The sequence below is a fragment of the Mustelus asterias genome, unplaced genomic scaffold (assembly GCF_964213995.1).
Source record: "Mustelus asterias unplaced genomic scaffold, sMusAst1.hap1.1 HAP1_SCAFFOLD_155, whole genome shotgun sequence".
Lineage (NCBI taxonomy): Eukaryota > Metazoa > Chordata > Chondrichthyes > Carcharhiniformes > Triakidae > Mustelus > Mustelus asterias.
This window is the reverse complement of record NW_027590175.1, coordinates 858,226-876,625: the sequence shown is the minus strand read 5'-3', so window position 1 is coordinate 876,625 and position 18,400 is coordinate 858,226. Positions and strand designations below refer to the sequence as shown.

Here is an 18,400-nt window from a genome sequence, read left to right as displayed (position 1 = left end):
GTGTTCGTCCAACCTTCTGGCTCACCAACTCGATCACATTGATGAGGAGCCTCTTCAAAGCTCTGACTCTGGGGACAGCGTTGAGACGCCTGAGGAACAGGCCCAACACCAGCTCCTTCACACTGACGAGAGACCGTTCAGCTGCTCCCACTGCGGGAAGAGGTTCAGCCAGTCCTCCCACCTTGCAGAGCACCAGCTCCTTCACACACACGAGAGACCGTTCAGCTGCTCCCACTGTGGAGAGTCGTTCAGCGACTCAGTGCATCTCACTGAGCACCAACAAGTTCACACCAAGGACAGGCCATTCAGCTGCTCCCAGTGTGGGAAGAGATTCACTCAGTCCTCCCACTGCACAGAGCACCAGCTCATTCATTCTGATGAGAGAAGTTTTAAATGCTCAGAGTGTGAGAAGACCTTTAAAACGAACAATAGTCTCCTGAGACACCAATGCACTCACAGTGGGGAGAGGCCGTTCCCGTGCTCTGTGTGTGGGAGGAGATTCAATCATTCATTCCACCTTCTGAGGCACAAACTTGTTCACACGGGGGAGAAACCATTCACCTGCTCCGAGTGTGGGAATGGATACACTCGCTCATCTGACCTTGTGATACACCAACGAATTCACACCGGAGAAAGGCCGTTCACCTGCTCCAAGTGTGGGAGGGGATTCACTCATTCAACGCACCTTGTGATGCACAAGCGGATTCACATTGGGGAGAGGCCATTCTCTTGCTCTGTGTGTGGGAAGAGATTCACTCAGTCATCCGCCCTGCGCACACACAAGCGAGTTCACACCGGGGAGAGGCCGTTCACCTGCTTCGTGTGTGGGAAGAGTTTCCCTCGTTTGTCCCATGTTGTGATACACGAGCGGGTTCACACCGGGGAGAGGCCGTACATTTGTCATGTGTGCGGGAGGGCCTTTACTTGTTTACACCATGTGCAGAAACACCAGCTTGTTCACACCGGGGAGAAGGCCTTCATCTGCTCCATGTGTGGGAAGCGTTTCCCTGAGTCCTCCAGCCTCCAGAGACACGAACGCATCCACACTGGGGAGAAGCCGTTCACCTGCTGTGTGTGTGGGAAGGGGTTTGTTCAGTCGTTCGACCTGGTTAAACACCGACGAGTTCACACCAGGAAGAAGCTGCTCACCTGCTCTGTGTGTGAGAAGAGATTTACTCGGACATCCCGCCTGCTGAAACACCAGAAACTTCACATCTTACCAACAAAGCTGGACTCTGCTGTTGCTGCTGAGAATCACACCCAGGACTGAACCTTTTCTCCTTTCTAACTCGAGATTATTTCAGTCTCAAACCTTCCGTTACTCTCATGGACAAGTCCCAGCTCCCCATACCTACCAGAGTGTCTCTCCCAGCCTCGAGATCCAGGGAAGTCCCAGCTCCCCATACCTACCAGAGTGTCTCTCCCAGCCTCGAGATCCAGGGAAGGTTTCGGTAACATTCCTGGGATCAATGAACACAAAACACAGTTTGTGAATCACTTTCAGCTACTGGGCTCAGTGTGTGTCTCACAGGATCTCACTCACCTTCTGTATGTGAATGGAATGTCATGTCTGCAAACCGGGTTTAAACTGAATTTGATTTGATTTATTATAGTCACATGTATTAGTATTGTTTCTTGCATGCTATACAGACAAAGCATACCGTACATAGAGTAAATAGGGGGAAAGGGATGATTTGATTTATTGTCACATGTATTGGGATACAGTGAAAAGTATTGTTTCTTGTGAACTATACAGACAAACATCCTATTCACAAAGTACAAAGGGGAGAAGGAAAGGAGAGGATGTAGAATATAGTATTATAGTCATAGCTAGTGTGTGGAGAAAGATCAGCTTAATACGTGATAGGATCATTCAAAAGTCTTATGGCAGCAGGGAAAAAGCTGTTCTTGAGTCGGTTGGTACGTGACCTCAGACTTTTGTAAGGTAGAAGAGAGAATGTTCGAGGTGCGTGGGGTCCTTGATTATGCTGGCTGCTTTTCTGAGGCAGCGGGAAGTGTAGACAGTGTCAATGGATGGGAGGCTGGTTTGCGTGATGGACTGGGCTACATTCCCAACTGTTTGTGGTTTATTGCGGTCTTGGTCAGAGCAGGAGCCATACCAAGCTGTGATATAACCAGAAAGAATGCTTTCTATGGTGCATCTGTAAAAGTTGATGAGAGTCGTAGCCTTTTAGATCACAGCTGAGGAGAAGGGCGTTCTGAATCGACTGTATTATCTCTGTTCTCCAGATCGAATGACTATTTTAAAAATGTAATGGTATTTTATTCAAGAAACACACTCACAGCCCAAAGACTTAACTGCTGTGTAACTTACGTCAAAGATTCATAAAATTAAAGATACAAACAATGGAAATATGTGACAATCCTGTAATAACAATAAACAAATTGATCAGGTAACAGGAAAGTGGTGGACATGACATTAAAAGAAGGAACATTGAATTAAAGTTACAGACCAATACACCATTCCTATGTTACAGGCTCTGAAATGCATATAAATTTTATCATTTCAGTACTTCGTTGAGCACTGGAACCATGTAAGGAATTACTCTGTCTGTATTATTGCAGTGCAGTTAATAAAGTCAGTAAAAGACAATCTGTTGTTGGGAATTTGATTATCTGGTGTTTGAAACCGCAAGATTCAAATATTTAGAGTCAACAAGATGAACAAGGAAACACATCAGAGCCCAAAACTCCAGCTGGATATTCACAGGAGAAAGTCTGTTATTAAACACCTCAAGTGGACAAAAGAAAGATCTCAACTAAAAACCCTCCAATCATTTGTAAACATGTTTCAAATGCTGAGAGATTTCAACAGTGAGTTTCCATCACATTGAAGTCAATGGAAGGTGAGAGATGGTTAAAGGTTCCAGACAGAAATGTAACTTGATGTTTCCATTGCCTTACATTGGTAGATTCAGGAATTCACACTAACATTTTAAATCTCTACTTTTTTCAGACTGGAAACTTAAACCTGCCGTTTCACTCAGTCAGGAACAGATCCCAGCTTTACACCAATCTCTGATTTGACAGCACGTTTCCAGCATTCACTGTTGTTCTTCCTGACTCTAAACACAGTTGTAAAGGAGCTTTTGTTCCATGTCTAGGAGCTCTGATCCATGGAAGAGAGCAGCTGGGACACATTTCATACACACCGTTGTTCTTCTTGACTCTAAACACAGTTGTAGAGGAGCTTTTGTTCCATGTCTCGGAGCTCTGAAACATGGAAGAGAGTGGCTGGGACACATTTCTTACCCACCTCAGGATTTACCCACACGTCCAATCCTAACTGCAGCATTCGCCAAATCCAACTCTTGCACTCATTTGTGAACTCACTGGTGTCTCAGTAGGTTGGATGATGGAGTGAGTCCCTTTCCCACACACAGAGCAGGCGAATGCACCCTCCTCAGTGTGAACTTGCTAATACGCCAGCAGCTCAGATGAGTCAGCAAATTCCTTCCTTCACCTGGAGCATCTGAACAGCCTCTCTCCGGAATGAACTTGCTGGTGTGCCGACAGACTGGCAACTGAGTAAATCCATCTCCACAAATGGAGAATGTGAAAGTTCTCTCCTCAGTGTGACTGTGTTGATCATTTCCCAGTTGAAACGGGTAAATGAATCCCATCCCTCAATCCCCATATGTCCATGCTTTCTCCATGGTGCTGGTGTCCTTGTGTCTCTCCAGGTTGGATGATCAGTCAAAGCTTCATCCACACACACAACACGCATACAGTCTCTCCTCGCTGTGAATGCTGTGATGTATTTTCAGGATGTGTAACCGGTTAAAGCTCTTTCCACACTCCGTTCACTGGAACACTCTCACTCGGGTGTGTCTGTGTCTCGGTGCTTTTCCAGTCACACTGATATTTGAAATAGGGCGGCACGGTAGCACAGTGGTTAGCACTGCTGCTTCACAGCTCCAGGGACCTGGGTTCGATTCCCGGCTTGGGTCACTGTCTGTGTGGAGTTTGCACATTCTCCTCGTGTCTGCGTGGGTTTCCTCCGGGTGCTCCGGTTTCCTCCCACAGTCCAAAGATGTGCTGGTTAGGTTGATTGGCAATGCTAAAAATTGCCACTTAGAGTCCTGAGATGCGTAGGTTAGAGGGATTAGCGGGTAAATATGTGGGGGTAGGGCCTGGGTGGGATTGTGGTCGGTGCAGAGTCGATGGGCCGAATGGCCTCCTTCTGCACTGTAGGGTTTCTATGAAATCTTTTCCCACAGACAGAACAAACAAACATTTCTCCTTCCACATTGAAAGGTTAATGATATTCAGGTCCTGATGAATCGAGTGATTCTGTTAGATCTCAATGTGATGTTTGGCTATAAGTTCCCTCCCTGTAAATCATCCCCTGCTAATACCCTGGGAATAGAGCTCAGAAGAATCATCAATAACCAGCCTCTTGTGCTGTTTGGGTTTCTGTTTCTCTTCCTGTACAATGTAACCCTGCCCTCATGTTCTACAGACATCCATTTCCCAAACACTGATCTGCTCGAGGGGGTTCCACCAACCCAAATGTCTGCCTCTGTACCAGGGTTAAATTCACGGCTGGGTGGCCTTGGAAAGGGAGCACATGGTGTCCACTGCCACTGCCAGGCCTTCCATGACTGGTGGGTTCTTGTGGGGTCTGGGCTGCATCATCAATCCCGGCCCCCCAGTAATGACATTTTAGTCTCATTAGTTACCTTTCACCCTGATTCTGTTTCATGTCACAGAATCATAGAATCCGTACAGTGCAGGAGGCCATCGGCCCATCGAGTCTGCACCGACCACAATCCCTCCCAAGCCCTATTCCCGTAACCCCACATATTTACTCTCCTAATCCCCCTGACACTAGGGTCAATTTAGCACAGCCAGTCAACCGAACCTGCACATCTTTGGACTGTGGGAGGAAACCAGAGCACGCGGAGGAAACCCACACAGCCACGGGGAGAACATGCAAACTCCACACAGACAGTGACCCAAGGCCAGAACTGAACCCAGGTCCCTGGCGCTGTGAGGCAGCAGTGCTAACCACTGTGCTGCCCATTTACTTTTGGTTTATAGTAAACAACATTTTAATTAATTTTGATACATTTTCTTTGAAGTTCTGTCTTTTTGTTACAATGACGTTTTGAGGAGATTTCACTTGTTCATTAGTTTATTTGTTTTCCTGGTATAAAAGACAGAACACAGATCAGAGACCTCACTGACTTCAACCCAAAGTGGAACCCAAGAAGAGGAGACTCCACAAACATCCCTATTCTCAATGATGGGTCCAGCACATCAAGACTGGGTTTTGCTTTGACTGAGGCCGAGTGTGTTATCACCACCTTCACTGATTCCCCAGGTTAGGAGAGATGCTCTGGAGGGTCTGGGTCCAAGAGAATAGCTGAAGGTCCGCAAACTGAAATGATCCAGACAGTGAGAAAGGAGAAACACATACTCACAAATGGAGCAGCCAGTAACAGGATATCGAATAATCTCCTTTTATCCTGGAGAAATAAAGGACCCGACTGTGTGTCTGAAATAATATTAGCTCATTTGACACACATCGGATACTAAACTGCAGCAAGTTATGGAGATTATTAACATCAGCATGAAGAAACTCCAGCTCTCAGGCTGAACATGTTTCAGGCTTGGATGTGATTAATCTGGAATTAAAAGTCAACTGATGACCACGAAACCATTGACAATTGTCGGAAAAACCCATCTGGATCACTAATGTCCTTTAGGGAAGGAAATCTGCCAACCTTACCTGGTCTGGCCTACATGTGATTCCAGAGCCACAGCAATGTGGTTGACTCTGAGATGGCCTCTGCAATGGAGGGGAATTAGGATGGGCGATAAATGCTCGGCCCAGTCAGCGACCCTCACGTCCTGTAAAATGAATTTTTAAAGATAACAGCAGAATCCAAATCCTTCCGTCATTTGTGAACTTTCTGGTGTCTCAAAAGATGGGATGAGTGGATGAATGTCTTCCCACAGTCGGAGCAAAGGAATGGCCTCTCCCCAGTGTGAACTCGCTGGTGTGTCAGAAGATTGGCTGAATGAATGAATCCTTTTCCACACGTGGAGCAGGTGAACGACCTCTTCCCAGTGTGAACTCGCTGGTGTTTCTGGAAGCTGGATGACAGAGTGAATCCTGTCCCACACACTGTACATCTGAATGGCCTCTCCCCAGTGTGAACTCGCTGGTGTGTCAGCAGGTCAGTTGTGGTTCTGTAAGTCTTCTCACACTCAGAGCATTTGAAAAGTCTTTTATCCGTGTGAACCAGTTGGTGTTTAGCGAGGTGGGATGATCGTGCAAATGCCTTCTCACACACAGCGCAGGTGAATGGCCTCTCCCCCGTGTGAACCCGCTGGTGTATCAGCAATTCACTTGTGGTTTTATAACTCTTCTCACATTCAGTACATTTGAAAGGTCTGTTATTAGTGTGAACCAGACGATGTGTCGTGAGGTACGATAATCGCGTGAATCCCTTCCCACACACAGAGCAGGTGAATGGCCTCTCCTCAGTGTGAGTGCGTTCATGTTCGATGAGGTTCTGTGATCGTATGAACCCCCTCCCACAGTGAGAGCAACTGAACTGTCTCTCAGTGTGAACAACCTGGTGCGTGACCAGGTCCTCCGAGCTTTTCAAGTTGCTTTCACAGTCCGAGCGGTTTAACAGCCTCTCATCAAGGTGAACTTGCTGGTGTGAAAGCAGGTGGGATGACTGAATGAATCCCTTCCCACACATGGAGCAGGTGAATGCTCTCTCCCCAGTGTGACTGCGTTGATGATTTTTAAGCTGGGAAGGGTAACTGAACCCCTTACCACAATCCGCACATTTCCACGGTTTCTCCATGGTGCTGGTGTCCTTGTGTATCTCCAGGTTGGATGATCAGTTAAAGCCTCATCCACACACAGAACACGTGATGATTTCTCCTGGCTGTGAATGTTGTGATGTTTTTTTTCAGGCTGTGTAACTGGTTAAAGCTCTTTCCACAGTCAGTTCACTGGAACACTCTCACTTGGGTGTGTGTGTGTCTCGGTGCTTTTCCAGTCACACTGATGTTTGCAAAACAAACAAGCATTTCTGCTTCCCCATTCAAAGGTCGATGATAATCAGGTTCTGATGAATGGAACAATTTTGCTGTATTTTTGTGTGATGTTGTGTTTGAGTTTCACATTTGCAAAACTTCCTCTTCTAATACCCTGTAAAAGGAGTTTACAAAAATTATCATTGTAACATGATAGAAATTCAGAACAGATATTTAATTTTCTATTGAATATTCTTTTCCCTTGTTTGTTTCCTCAAATATGTGGTCCAAACAAACTAAAAAAAGAAAAAGATCAGCAACAAAGTACCAACAAGAAGAAAGGTTAGCTTCCTAACTAAACCAGAATGTTGTTTCCAGTGTCTTGAAGTTACTTTGTACCCTGCGATGCTCATCAGTTGTGGAAGGTAGCAAGTGCATCAGTGGACACCACATGCTCCCTCTCCAGGAGAGACTGCAAGGATATGCGACATCCACCCAATTGCTATGGACACTGCTCATTCAGCTTCAACAAATTGTTGTTTGAATCTGGCCCAAGAGCAGGTCCAGGAGAAGATACTCTGATCTTGGTTAAGCTGCATTTGGAGTATTGCATGCATTCCTGGCCACCATACTACCAGAAGGACCTGGAAGCTTTGGAGAGAGTGCAAAGAAGGTTCACCACGATGTTGCCTGGTCTCGAGGATGTTGGCGAGGAGAGGTTGAATAGGATTTTTTGCGGGAAAGACAGAGGCTAACGGGAGACCTGATAGAGGTCTACAAAATTCTGAGAGGCATAGACAGGGTGGATAGTCAGAGGTTTTGTTCTTCGGGTGTAATTATCAATTACAAGGGGCACAGGTTCAAGATGAGAAGGGGAATGTTTAAGGGAGATGTGCAGTGGAAGTTTTTCACACAGAGTGGTAGGTGCCTGGAACATGCTGCCAAATAGGTGGTGGAAGCAGGCACATGAGTAAAATTTAACAGGAATCTGGATGGGTACTTGAATAGGGAGGAATTAGAAATTATCGCTCGACTATTAATCCAGAAACTCAGCTAATGTTCTGGGGACCCGCGTTCAAATCCTGCCACGGCAGGTGGTGGAATTTGAATTCAACAAAAAATATCTGGAATTAAGAATCTACTGATGACCATGAAACCATTGTCGACTATCGGAAAAATCCATCTGGTTCACTGATGTCTTTTAGGGAAGGAAACCTGCCATCCTTTTCTGGTCAGGCCTACATGTGACTCCAGAGCCACAGCAATGTGGTTGACTCTCAACTGCCCTCTGAACAAGGGCAACTAGGGATGGGCAATAAATGCTGGCCAGCCAGCGACTTCCATGTCCCATAAATTAATTTTTTAAAATCCCACCCAGGGCCAATTCCCGCAACCGCACACATTTACTTTACTAATTCTCCTGACACTCGGGTCAATTTAACATAGCCAATCAACCTAACCCGCACATCTTCGGACTGTGGGAGGAAACTGGAGCACCCGGAGGAAACCCACACAGCCACGGAGAGAATGTGCAAACTCCACACAGAAAGTGACCCAAGGCCAGAATTAAACCTGGGACTCTGGAGCTCTGAGGCAGCAGTGCTAACCACTGTGCCACCATGCTGCCCAGAGGGATACAGACCAAGCAAGGGCAGAAGGTTTTTTTAAAATTAGGGTATCATGATTGGCATGGACTTGGAGGACCAAAGGGCCTGTTCCTGTGCTGTACTTTTCTTTGTTCTCCCCAACTTCCCCCCCTCACAGCCAAAGATTAGGAGATTGGGGCTAAAGTGTTCACAAAGGTTGAGGAGCAGCTCCTTCAGGTAACTATACAGGGCTGCAACATCTCACACTGAATATAGAATCCCTACAGTGCAGAATGTGCCATTTGACCCATTGAGTATGCACCGACTCTCTGACAGAGCATCTTAGCCAGGTGTTCTTCCTCACCCTATCCTGGTAACCTCACAATTTCCCATCTAACCTGCACATCTTGGGACACTAAGAGGCAATTTAACATGGGCAATCCACATCTTTGGGCTATAATATAATATTAATATAATGTAAACATGGCCCATGGACTCCTTTAGGCTGCAAACATTCGCTGCAGCCTGGGAGTGGGTGAAGCTGTTTAAAATCTGTTTACTCAGTTATGGTTCCCCGGGCACTCGGACCCAGTTGGGAACAGAGACCCTGAAGCCCCGTCCACTCTGTTACGTCACCTGAACAAAGACGCATGCGCACCCCTCGGCTTTGAACCAAGATGGCGGCCAGTAACCGGGGCCTCGTTTCGGGAAAAAGACCTGGAGCTGCAAACGCGGCACCTTCAGGTTCGTAAAGGGGGTTAGAGCATTCACCCGATGTTTACAAACTCACCCCAACCAGAATGGCCTCCGTTACTCACTCCGGGTTTCCGCATCCTTACCGACTGCCTGTTAACCAAAGAAACGTCTTTGCCTCAGGAGACATCACTCATACTGCGCATGCTCCAACTGGATGAGCACTGGGCCTGCGCACGACTCTCCTGCAGTGAAGAAAGGGGACTTTCAGCACCGCGGGGAATGCTGGGTATAAAGCCCGCCATTGACAATCCCAATGAGTGAATAGTGATTATTTTTGCTGTGTTGTGGAGATTGTGGCGGGTGGGGAAACCGATAAAATTAGGAACAAAATCATAAATAAAGCCAAGTGTACAGACCCTTAATTATCAACCAGAAAGAAGGAAAATGGGGATTGTTGAAAGACTGTCCTTTTCGGTATTGAAAATATATTTATAATGAGAAGAAAATCAATCTGTGTAGCTTTAGTGAACATCAATATGCAAAGAGTAAGATGAAAGACTTTTAATCACCTCAAACACTTGGCATAGAACTGTCTGAAACTCAAAACAGGAGCTTCAGGAAATCAATGACAAAATGAGCATTTATAAATATGTAAATATATACATATATAAATTTATAAATGAGCATTTACACCGTTGACAGAAGACATTTTTAAATGTAAATTATTTACACTCAATCACTTTTGTATTCATTTGTGGGACATGGACGTCGCTGGTTGGCCAGCATTTCTTGCCCATCTCTAGTTGCCCTTGGTGGGCACTTAAGATTCAACCACATTGCTGTGGCTTTGGTATCACATGTTTTAATGACAATGTTACAATCTATAATTATCCATGTGGCAGAATGTATCCCATCAGTGACTGGTTGTCTGTTCTGAATTTCTGAGCTGAACTGACAGTGATGACATTTGCAAACTTCTTTTACAGGATATTAAAAGGGAAAAACTTGCCATAAGAAATCTCAAACCAAACTTCACACCAAGATCTGACAGAGTCACTCGATTTAATAGGATGAGGTAAACCATCGCCCATTTTACCATTCCTGTGACTGGAAAAGCACCGAGACACAGACACCAACACCATGGGGAAACCGTGGAAATGTGAGGATTGTGGAAAGGGATTCAGATCCCCATCTGAGTTGGAAATTCATCGACGCAGTCACACCGGGGAAAGACCATTCACCTGCTCTCAGTGTGGGAAGAGATTTACTAATGCATCCGACCTGCTTACACACCAGCGAGTTCACAGCAGGGAGAGGCCATTCACCTGCTGTGTGTGCGGGAAGAAATTCAGTATTTCATCCAACCTAGTGAGACACCATCGAGTTCACACAGGGATGAGACCATTCAGCTGCTCAGTGTGTGGGAAAAGATGCAGAGATTCATCCACCCTACTGGTACACCAACAAGTTCACACCAAGGAGAGGCACTTCATCTGCTCTGACTGTGGGAAGAGATTCACTCGGTCATCCAGTCTGCAGAGGCACCATCGAGTTCACACTGGGGAGAGACCATTCACCTGCTCAGAGTGTGGGAAAGGATTCAGAGATTCATCTGACCTGCTGGCACATCAGCGAGTTCACACTGGAGAGAGGCCGTTCATCTGCTCCGTGTGTGGGAAGATTCGGAGATTCCTCCACCCTGCTGACACACCAACGAGTTCACACTGGGGAGAGGCCGTTCACCTGCTCCAATTGTGGGAAGGGATTCACTCAGTTAACCAACCTGCTGAGACATCAGCAAATTCACAGCAGGGACAGGGAGAGGCCTTTCATCTGCTCAGAGTGTGAGATGGGATTCTGTGAGTTATCTACCCTGCTGAAACACCAGCGGGTTCACACTGGGGAGAAGCCATTTATCTGCTCTCAGTGTGGGAAGGGATTCAATCGGTCATCCAACCTGCTGACACACCAGCGAGTTCACACTGGGGAGAGACCATTTACCTGCTCTGTGTGTGGGAAGGGATTCACTCAGTCATCCCACCTGCTCAGACATCAGCGGGTTCACAAGTGATTACAGTGGTTGGATTCTGCTGTTATTGCTGCTGTAAATCATATCCAGGACTGAAACATGTTCATTCTGACAGATGGTGAAGTGGGAGGATCAGAGGGTTTCTTGCTGTTGGACTGGCCGGTCTCTCAATTTTCATTCCAGTGGCTGATTCTCTTTGAGCGAGGGCACATTTCCACTGAAATGATCCACAAAAGCAGGTGTCAGATGAGACTGAGATGAGGAAAAAATTCTGAACTCAAAGGGTAGTGAACTTCTGGAATTCTCCACCACAGAAGGTTGTGGAATCCAAGTCACTGAATATGTTCGAGGAAGAGATAGATTTTGTTTTAGATTTTAATGGCTTCAAGCGGTGTGGGGAGAATATGGCATTGAGATCGAGGATCAGCCATGATCATATTGAATGGTGGAGCAGACTCGAATGGCCTGCTCCTAGTTTCTATAGAGTACATTAACTTTATCCTGGATAGTAAATAGTCTTTTTCCTACCACTACAGGTGTCTTGTCGTTTATCCGTCCTCATTCTGAGGATTGGCCGCACTCTGAACAATCTTTCTCCACTGATTTCTCAGCTGCTCTCACTGCCTGTCCCATCGAGAGGCCGGTCCACATTCTGATATTATCCACCTGCCTCGGGCCTTCCTTGTACACATTTTCCAGGTGTTTTGTCTCACATTGGTCAATAAAAATGCCTTTCACCAGGATGCTGTATTGCAAGTCTTTGTATTAACTAAAGTTTTGGCAATACTTCGTCTCTGGAAGAAACCCCGTAACAGCCCTGAACATCACTGGCCTTTGAATGTGGAAGGAGCAACGTTACGTCTATTCTGTCCATGGGGAAAGATTTCAGATATAATTGTGACTGGAAAAGCACCGAGATACACACACACCCGAGTGAGAGTGTTCCAGTGAACTGAGTGTGGAAAGCGCTTTAACCAGTTACACAGCCTGAAAATACGTCACACTATAGGGTAAGTAAATGGGAATGTGGGAATGATAAAGTATAATTTGTGGAAAAAGGTTATCCGCATTGTTGGGAAGAATAGAAAATCAGCATTTTATTTAAATAGAGAGGCTGCAGAATTCCACAGTGGTCTCCTTGATGAGGGATATACTCAGCATGGCCACTGTGACTGTGTCCTGTCAATGTACAGCTGCATTGCAGGGTCAAGATCATCTCTGAAGGAGCTGCCAGTTAGTCCCTTTTCCTCAGAGCCTTCACTACAATTATAGAACGATGACAGCAAACAAAGAGGTCATTCAGCCCATCGTGTTCACACCCACACCAGCTTTCTGAGAGAGTGACACAGCCAGTCCCACTCCCCGGCCTCTCCCTCGTTACTCCCCGGCCTCTCCCTCGTTACTCCCCGGCCTCTCCCTCGGTCACTCCCCGGCTTCTCCCTCGGTCACTCCCGGCCTCACCCTCGGTCACTCCCGTCCTTTCCCTCGCTCCCTCCCCGGCCTCTCCCTCGATCCCTCCCTGGCCTCTCCCTCGATCCCTCCCTGGCCTCTCCCTCGATCCCTCCCTGGCCTCTCCCTCCATCCCTCCCTGGCCTCTCCCTCGGTCACTCCCCGGCCTCTCCTTCGGTCACTCCCCGGCCTCTCCCTCGGTCACTCCCGGCCTCTCCCTCGGTCACTCCCGTCCTTTCCCTCGCTCCCTCCCCGGCCTCTCCCTCGATCCCTCCCTGGCCTCTCCCTCGATCCCTCCCTGGCCTCTCCCTCGATCCCTCCCTGGCCTCTCCCTCGATCCCTCCCTGGCCTCTCCCTCGATCCCTCCCTGGCCTCTCCCTCCATCCCTCCTGGCCTCTCCCTCCATCCCTCCCTGGCCTCTCCCTCGGTCACTCCCGGCCTCTCCCTCGGTCAGTACACAGTCTTTCTCTCGTAACCCTGAACATTTTTTTTTCTCTTCAGATAATTATTGAGTTGTGTTTTGAAATCTTGTTTGAACCTTCCTCCTCCCCACACTGGGTCAGTGCACGCCGGGTTCTAACCACTCACTCTGGAAACGGGATTTCCTCAAATCACCATTGCTTATTTCACAAATCACCTTTAATCTGTGTCCTCTGCTTCTTAACCTTTTTGTTAATCAGAATAGTTTCTTCCGATCTACTCTGTCCAAATCCCTCTTGATTTTGAATATTTCTATCGAACCTCCTCTTCTCTCGAGAGATCAGCCCCAGCTTTGCCAATCGACCTTCATAACTGAAGTTTCTCATCCCTGGAACCAGTCTCATGATTTTTTCCTGCATCCTCTACAATGTCTTCACCTCCTTCTATAGCGATCGATCCGGAGTTGGCCACAATGCTCCAGTTGAAGCTGAACCTATGTTTTATTTTGGTTCATCACAACTTCCTTGTTATTCTCGGGTATTTGGACATCAGCCTTTCTCCTGTCAATATACAGCTGCCTCATGGGGCTGTCACATTTGAAAGAGCTGCCCATCCGCCCCACTCCCCTCCCCTTTCCCCAGAGCCCTGCTAACTTTACCTTCAACTGGAGATCCAATTCACTTCAGAAAGATGCATCTGAATCTGCTTCCATCCCCTTTCAGGCAGAACATTCCAGAACAGAATTAATTGAGAAATGAATGCCCTCAGTGGATTTTTCCCAATTATTTGATGCGATGTATTTAATTGTTGATCTTCTGTTAAATACATTTCCAGAGCCGATTTAAGGGAAAATGTTCATGACATCTTAGAGATGAACCACACGAAACGCTGTCTGTTTGAAACAAAGCTGATTTATTTGATGCATTAAAATATTAAACTCCAGCCACATTACAGGAGTTAACATCAGCAAAATAAAAGCCAGAATTAATATGATTCAATCCTAAATATGATCAACAGCAGCAACAAAAGCAGAATCCAACTCCTCTAGAGACACTGTCTGAGAGTCAGTGCAGACTCGATGGGCTGAATGGCCTCCTTCTGCACTGTAGGGATTCTATGAAAAGTAAACTCAAGATTAAAATAAATAAAGATTCTTCAGCTAGTCACTAATCAGCCTTTTCCATTTTCCTGAAGTCACCTTATAATTATTTATCTCCTAAATTTGATGAATTAAACATTATCTGCAATTATATGATAAATTATCAGTTTTATACAAATTAATGAATCATGTATCACTTTATAGTTGGATAATGCAGTGACCAGAACTGTGCTCAGTATTCTAGCTGTGTTCTAACTCGTCTTTTATCAGTTCTAACGTAATCTCCCTGCTCTTATATTCCAGGCCTCAGACAGGAAAGTGTCCCAAATGCCTCCTTGACCATCTGATCTACATGTGCAGCCATCTTCAGGGATCAGTGGATATGCACTCCAAAGTCCCTCTGTTCCTCTATAATTCTCAACATCATCCCATGTATTGTTCATCCCCTTGTCTTATTTACTCTCCCAAATTCAATCTCTCATTGATCCAGATTGAATTCTATTTGCTATTTTTGTGTTGACGAACCCCCCAGTCCATTAATATCTTCCTGCTGTCCACAGCTTTATTCCTCATCGTCAACCATGGGAGCAACTTTTGTATCAGATGCAAACTTAGCAATCATTTTCCACACAGTTGAGCCAAAATTATTGACACATACCAGAAAACTGTGAACACCGCTGGAAACAGGCATCTTGGCATCATTCAGTCCTGGGTGTGATGAACAGCAGCAATAACAGCAGAATCCAACCCTTGCTGTTGCCTGTGAACTTGCTGTTTCAGCAGGTTGTTTGACTGAGCGAATCCCTTCCCACACATGGAGCAGTTGAACGGCCTTTCCCCAGTGTGAACTCGCTGGTGTTTCAGCAGATTCTGTTTACTTTTAAATCTCTTCTCACAATCAGAACACTCAAAAGGTCTCTGGTCAGTGTGAACAAGTTGGTGTGTAGTCAGGTGGGATGACTGAGTGAATCTCTTGCCGCACAGGAGGCAAGTGTAAGGTCTCTCTCCAGTGTGAACTCGCCGGTGTATCAGAAGGTCAGATGCATCAATGAATTCCTGACAACACACAGGGCAGGTGAATGGCCTCTCCCCAGTGTGAACTCGATGGTGTCTCAGAAGGTGAGCTAATCGAGTGAATCCCTTCCCACAGAGAGAGCAGATGAATGGTCTCTCCCCAGTGTGAGTGTGCTGGTGTTTCAGAAGATCCTTTTTGCTTTTAAATGTTTTATCACATTCAGAACAATTGATAGGTCTCTGATCAGTGTGAACAAATCGATGTTTCAGGAGCTGGGATGAACAAGTGAATCCCTTCCCACACACGGAGCAGATGAACGGCCTCTCCCCAGTGTGAGTGTGCTGATGAATCAATAAATCCTTTTTACTTTTAAAGTTCTTCTCACAGTCAGAACATTGAAATGGTCTCTGATCAGTGTGAACACTTTGGTGTGTCAGGAGGTGGGATGACTGAGTGAATCCATTCCCACACACGGAGCAGATGAAAGGCCTCTCCCCAGTGTGAGTGCGTTGGTGAATCAACAAATCCTTTCTGCTTTTAAAGCTCTTCCCACACTCACAACATTAAAAGGTCTCTGATCAGAGTGAACCTGGTGGTGAGTCCGGAGGTTTGATAAAGCATTAAATCCCTTTCCACATTGAAGACAGATGAATGGCCTCTCACCAGTATGGACATGCTGGTGTGTGTACAGGCTGGATGACTGAGTGAATCCCTTCCCACACACACAGCAGGTGAATGGTCTCTCCCCAGTGTGAATATGTCGATGGGTTTCCAATTCAGATGGGTAATTGAATCCTGTCCCACATTTCCATGGTTTCTCCATGATTATTGACAGGCTATCGGGTGTCGGCGGGATGCAGATTTGAGCTCACTATCAGATCAGCCATGATGTTATTAAATGGCGGAACTGGCCCGTGGGGCCGAATGGCCTATTGCTGCTCCTTGTTCACATGGTGCAGGTGTCCTCCTGTCTCTCCAGGTTATATAATCAGTTGAAACCAGGTCCACACAAAGAACACGAGTACGGTGTCTACCTGATGTAAATGTGCTATTTCTTTTCACGCTGTGTGACTGGTTAAAGCTCCGTTCCAGCTGACTGTGGAAAAATAACTGAGATGTCTGTGTCTCGGGGCTTTTCCAGACACACTGATGTTGAATAATTTCCCAAAAACAAAATAGGCAAACGTTTCTCCTTCCACATTCCTAGGCCTTTGATATTCAGATCCTGAAGAATCATGTGACACTGTCAGATCCCGAGATGTTTGGTTTGAATCGCCCGTCTGCAGATATTCTGGAAAAGGAGTTTACATTGAATTACTTTGAATACACAAGACATAAACAAGCCATTCAGTTTAACTCTTTATACTTGACACATCTTCTCCTGTCCCATAGACCTCATCTCAGCCTTTCAGTTGATTTTTCTATTTCTTTTTCTCTCGTGTGCTTCTCTCATTTCCTTTTGAAACAATCTCAGCACTTTCCTCAACTCATTTCGATGGTGATTCTAAACCTGTGAGTGAAGAAATTTGTCCTTATTGCCTTCTTGGATTTATTAGTAACTATCTTGTATTTATGACTCTTTGTTTATTGATCGTTCCTTCTTTTAGACTCTGTCACAAGTGGAACATTCTCTCCACATTTTCCCCTGTCCAAGCCACGAATAATTTTAAAGACTTTTATCAGGTCACTGCTCTACAGGAAAAAACTTCAATCCATTTAATCTTTCCTGAAAGCTGTAATCTCTGTTTACAAAAATAATCAGTCAATGCAGAATAGAAATCACAGAGAGACAAACATTCCTCTTGGAGTTGAGTTTTCTGTGTGCAAATCGTCAATTTGTAATAATGTGTAAAAGCAGTTTTCAAACATCTTTCAGTGTCAATCCACAATAGAAATGCTGAACAGACAATTCACTTTCCTCCACTCCCAGTTTTCTCCCTCCCTCTCCTTTGTCTGGGTTCAGTTCTCCAGCTCCTGTCTGCAGACTGACAATAAAACCAATGGGTCTTATTGGGGGTGTTGGGGCCTCCAGCGGGTGTTTGTGAATCCTCCCCGCCCACCTCCCAGGGTTTCCTTCCCAGAGATCAGAGTCCTCATTGATTTGAGGCCAAAGTGTAACCTCTTATTTATTGGCCCCATCCTCTGATGTGAACCATCCTCCAGTGGCTGAGCCAGGATGGGGCCGTTAACCTGGGCCTGTTCCCGGGAGGGAGGGAGGGAGAAGCCCCGCAGCTGCAAACCAGGGAGCTGACAATGATTCTGAAGGGTTTGCGGATCCACAAAGTGTTTCCAAATCCTCCCAGCCACCGCCGAACGCTGACTCCGCTTCTCCGGGACAAACAAGCGCCAAGGCCAGCAATGACACTGCGCATGCTCCACATCACAATACTTGGGTACTGATTGATGGCAAGTCCGGACCAATAGGAAGAGGGGGCGGGGCTGGAGGACCGAACGGGAACGGCTGGTCCTCCAACCAATCGGAGTGAATGAGGAGCGGGACCTGAAGCATGCGCAGTGCAGGTAATGGCGACGGACGGTTTCGAAAATTGATCAACACCAACTATCTCCCTCTGTTAAGACCCGGGAATGAAGCCCAGCAGGACCCGAGAATGAAGCCCAGCAGGACCCGAGAATGAAGCCCAGCAGGACCCGAGAATGAAGCCCAGCAAGGACCCGAGAATGAAGCCCAGCAGGACCCGAGAATGAAGCCCAGCAGGACCCGAGAATGAAGCCCAGCAGGACCCGAGAATGAAGCCCAGCAGGACCCGAGAATGAAGCCCAGCAGGACCCGAGAATGAAGCCCAGCAGGACCCGAGAATGAAGCCCAGCAGGACCCGAGAATGAAGCCCAGCAGGACCCGAGAATGAAGCCCAGCAAGGACCCGAGAATGAAGCCCAGCAGGACCCGAGGACTCATCAGCCCACAGCTCCAACAGTTTGCTGAGGACCACTTCCCTGGGAATTGTGCTTTTTCAGAGTTCATCCCACACTTCTGTTTTCTGATTTCCAGCTGTTTCTGAGTTTTAACTGTATCCTCTATTGTGAACACCGAGGCAAAATACTTGTTCAATTCATCTCCCAGCT

The 18,400-nt window shown here is 46.5% G+C and overlaps 3 protein-coding genes across 3 annotated transcripts in view; 2 read left to right on the top strand and 1 right to left on the bottom strand.

The window, feature by feature from the left end:
• The window catches only part of LOC144485150 (uncharacterized), a 41,465-nt gene that overhangs the window by 1,809 nt on the left and 21,256 nt on the right, over window positions 1-18,400 (top strand). The window contains exons 2-3 of the mRNA XM_078203395.1: window positions 357-709; window positions 11,203-11,372. Of these exons, the coding sequence (XP_078059521.1) occupies window positions 357-709; window positions 11,203-11,372 (523 nt within the window). The remainder of the gene's footprint in view (window positions 1-356; window positions 710-11,202; window positions 11,373-18,400) is intronic.
• Window positions 5,102-9,512, bottom strand: LOC144485151 (uncharacterized). The gene is made up of 2 exons (XM_078203396.1): window positions 9,400-9,512; window positions 5,102-7,198 (listed from the first exon to the last, which is right to left on the bottom strand). The coding sequence occupies exon 2, from the start codon at window positions 6,846-6,848 to the stop codon at window positions 5,925-5,927; it is 924 nt and encodes a 307-aa protein (XP_078059522.1). The 5' UTR covers window positions 6,849-7,198; window positions 9,400-9,512; the 3' UTR covers window positions 5,102-5,924.
• LOC144485152 (uncharacterized) lies at window positions 9,266-11,220 on the top strand. Its single transcript, XM_078203397.1, has 2 exons — window positions 9,266-9,353; window positions 10,292-11,220. Exon 2 carries the CDS (start codon window positions 10,446-10,448, stop codon window positions 11,151-11,153), a length of 708 nt encoding a protein of 235 aa, XP_078059523.1. The 5' UTR covers window positions 9,266-9,353; window positions 10,292-10,445; the 3' UTR covers window positions 11,154-11,220.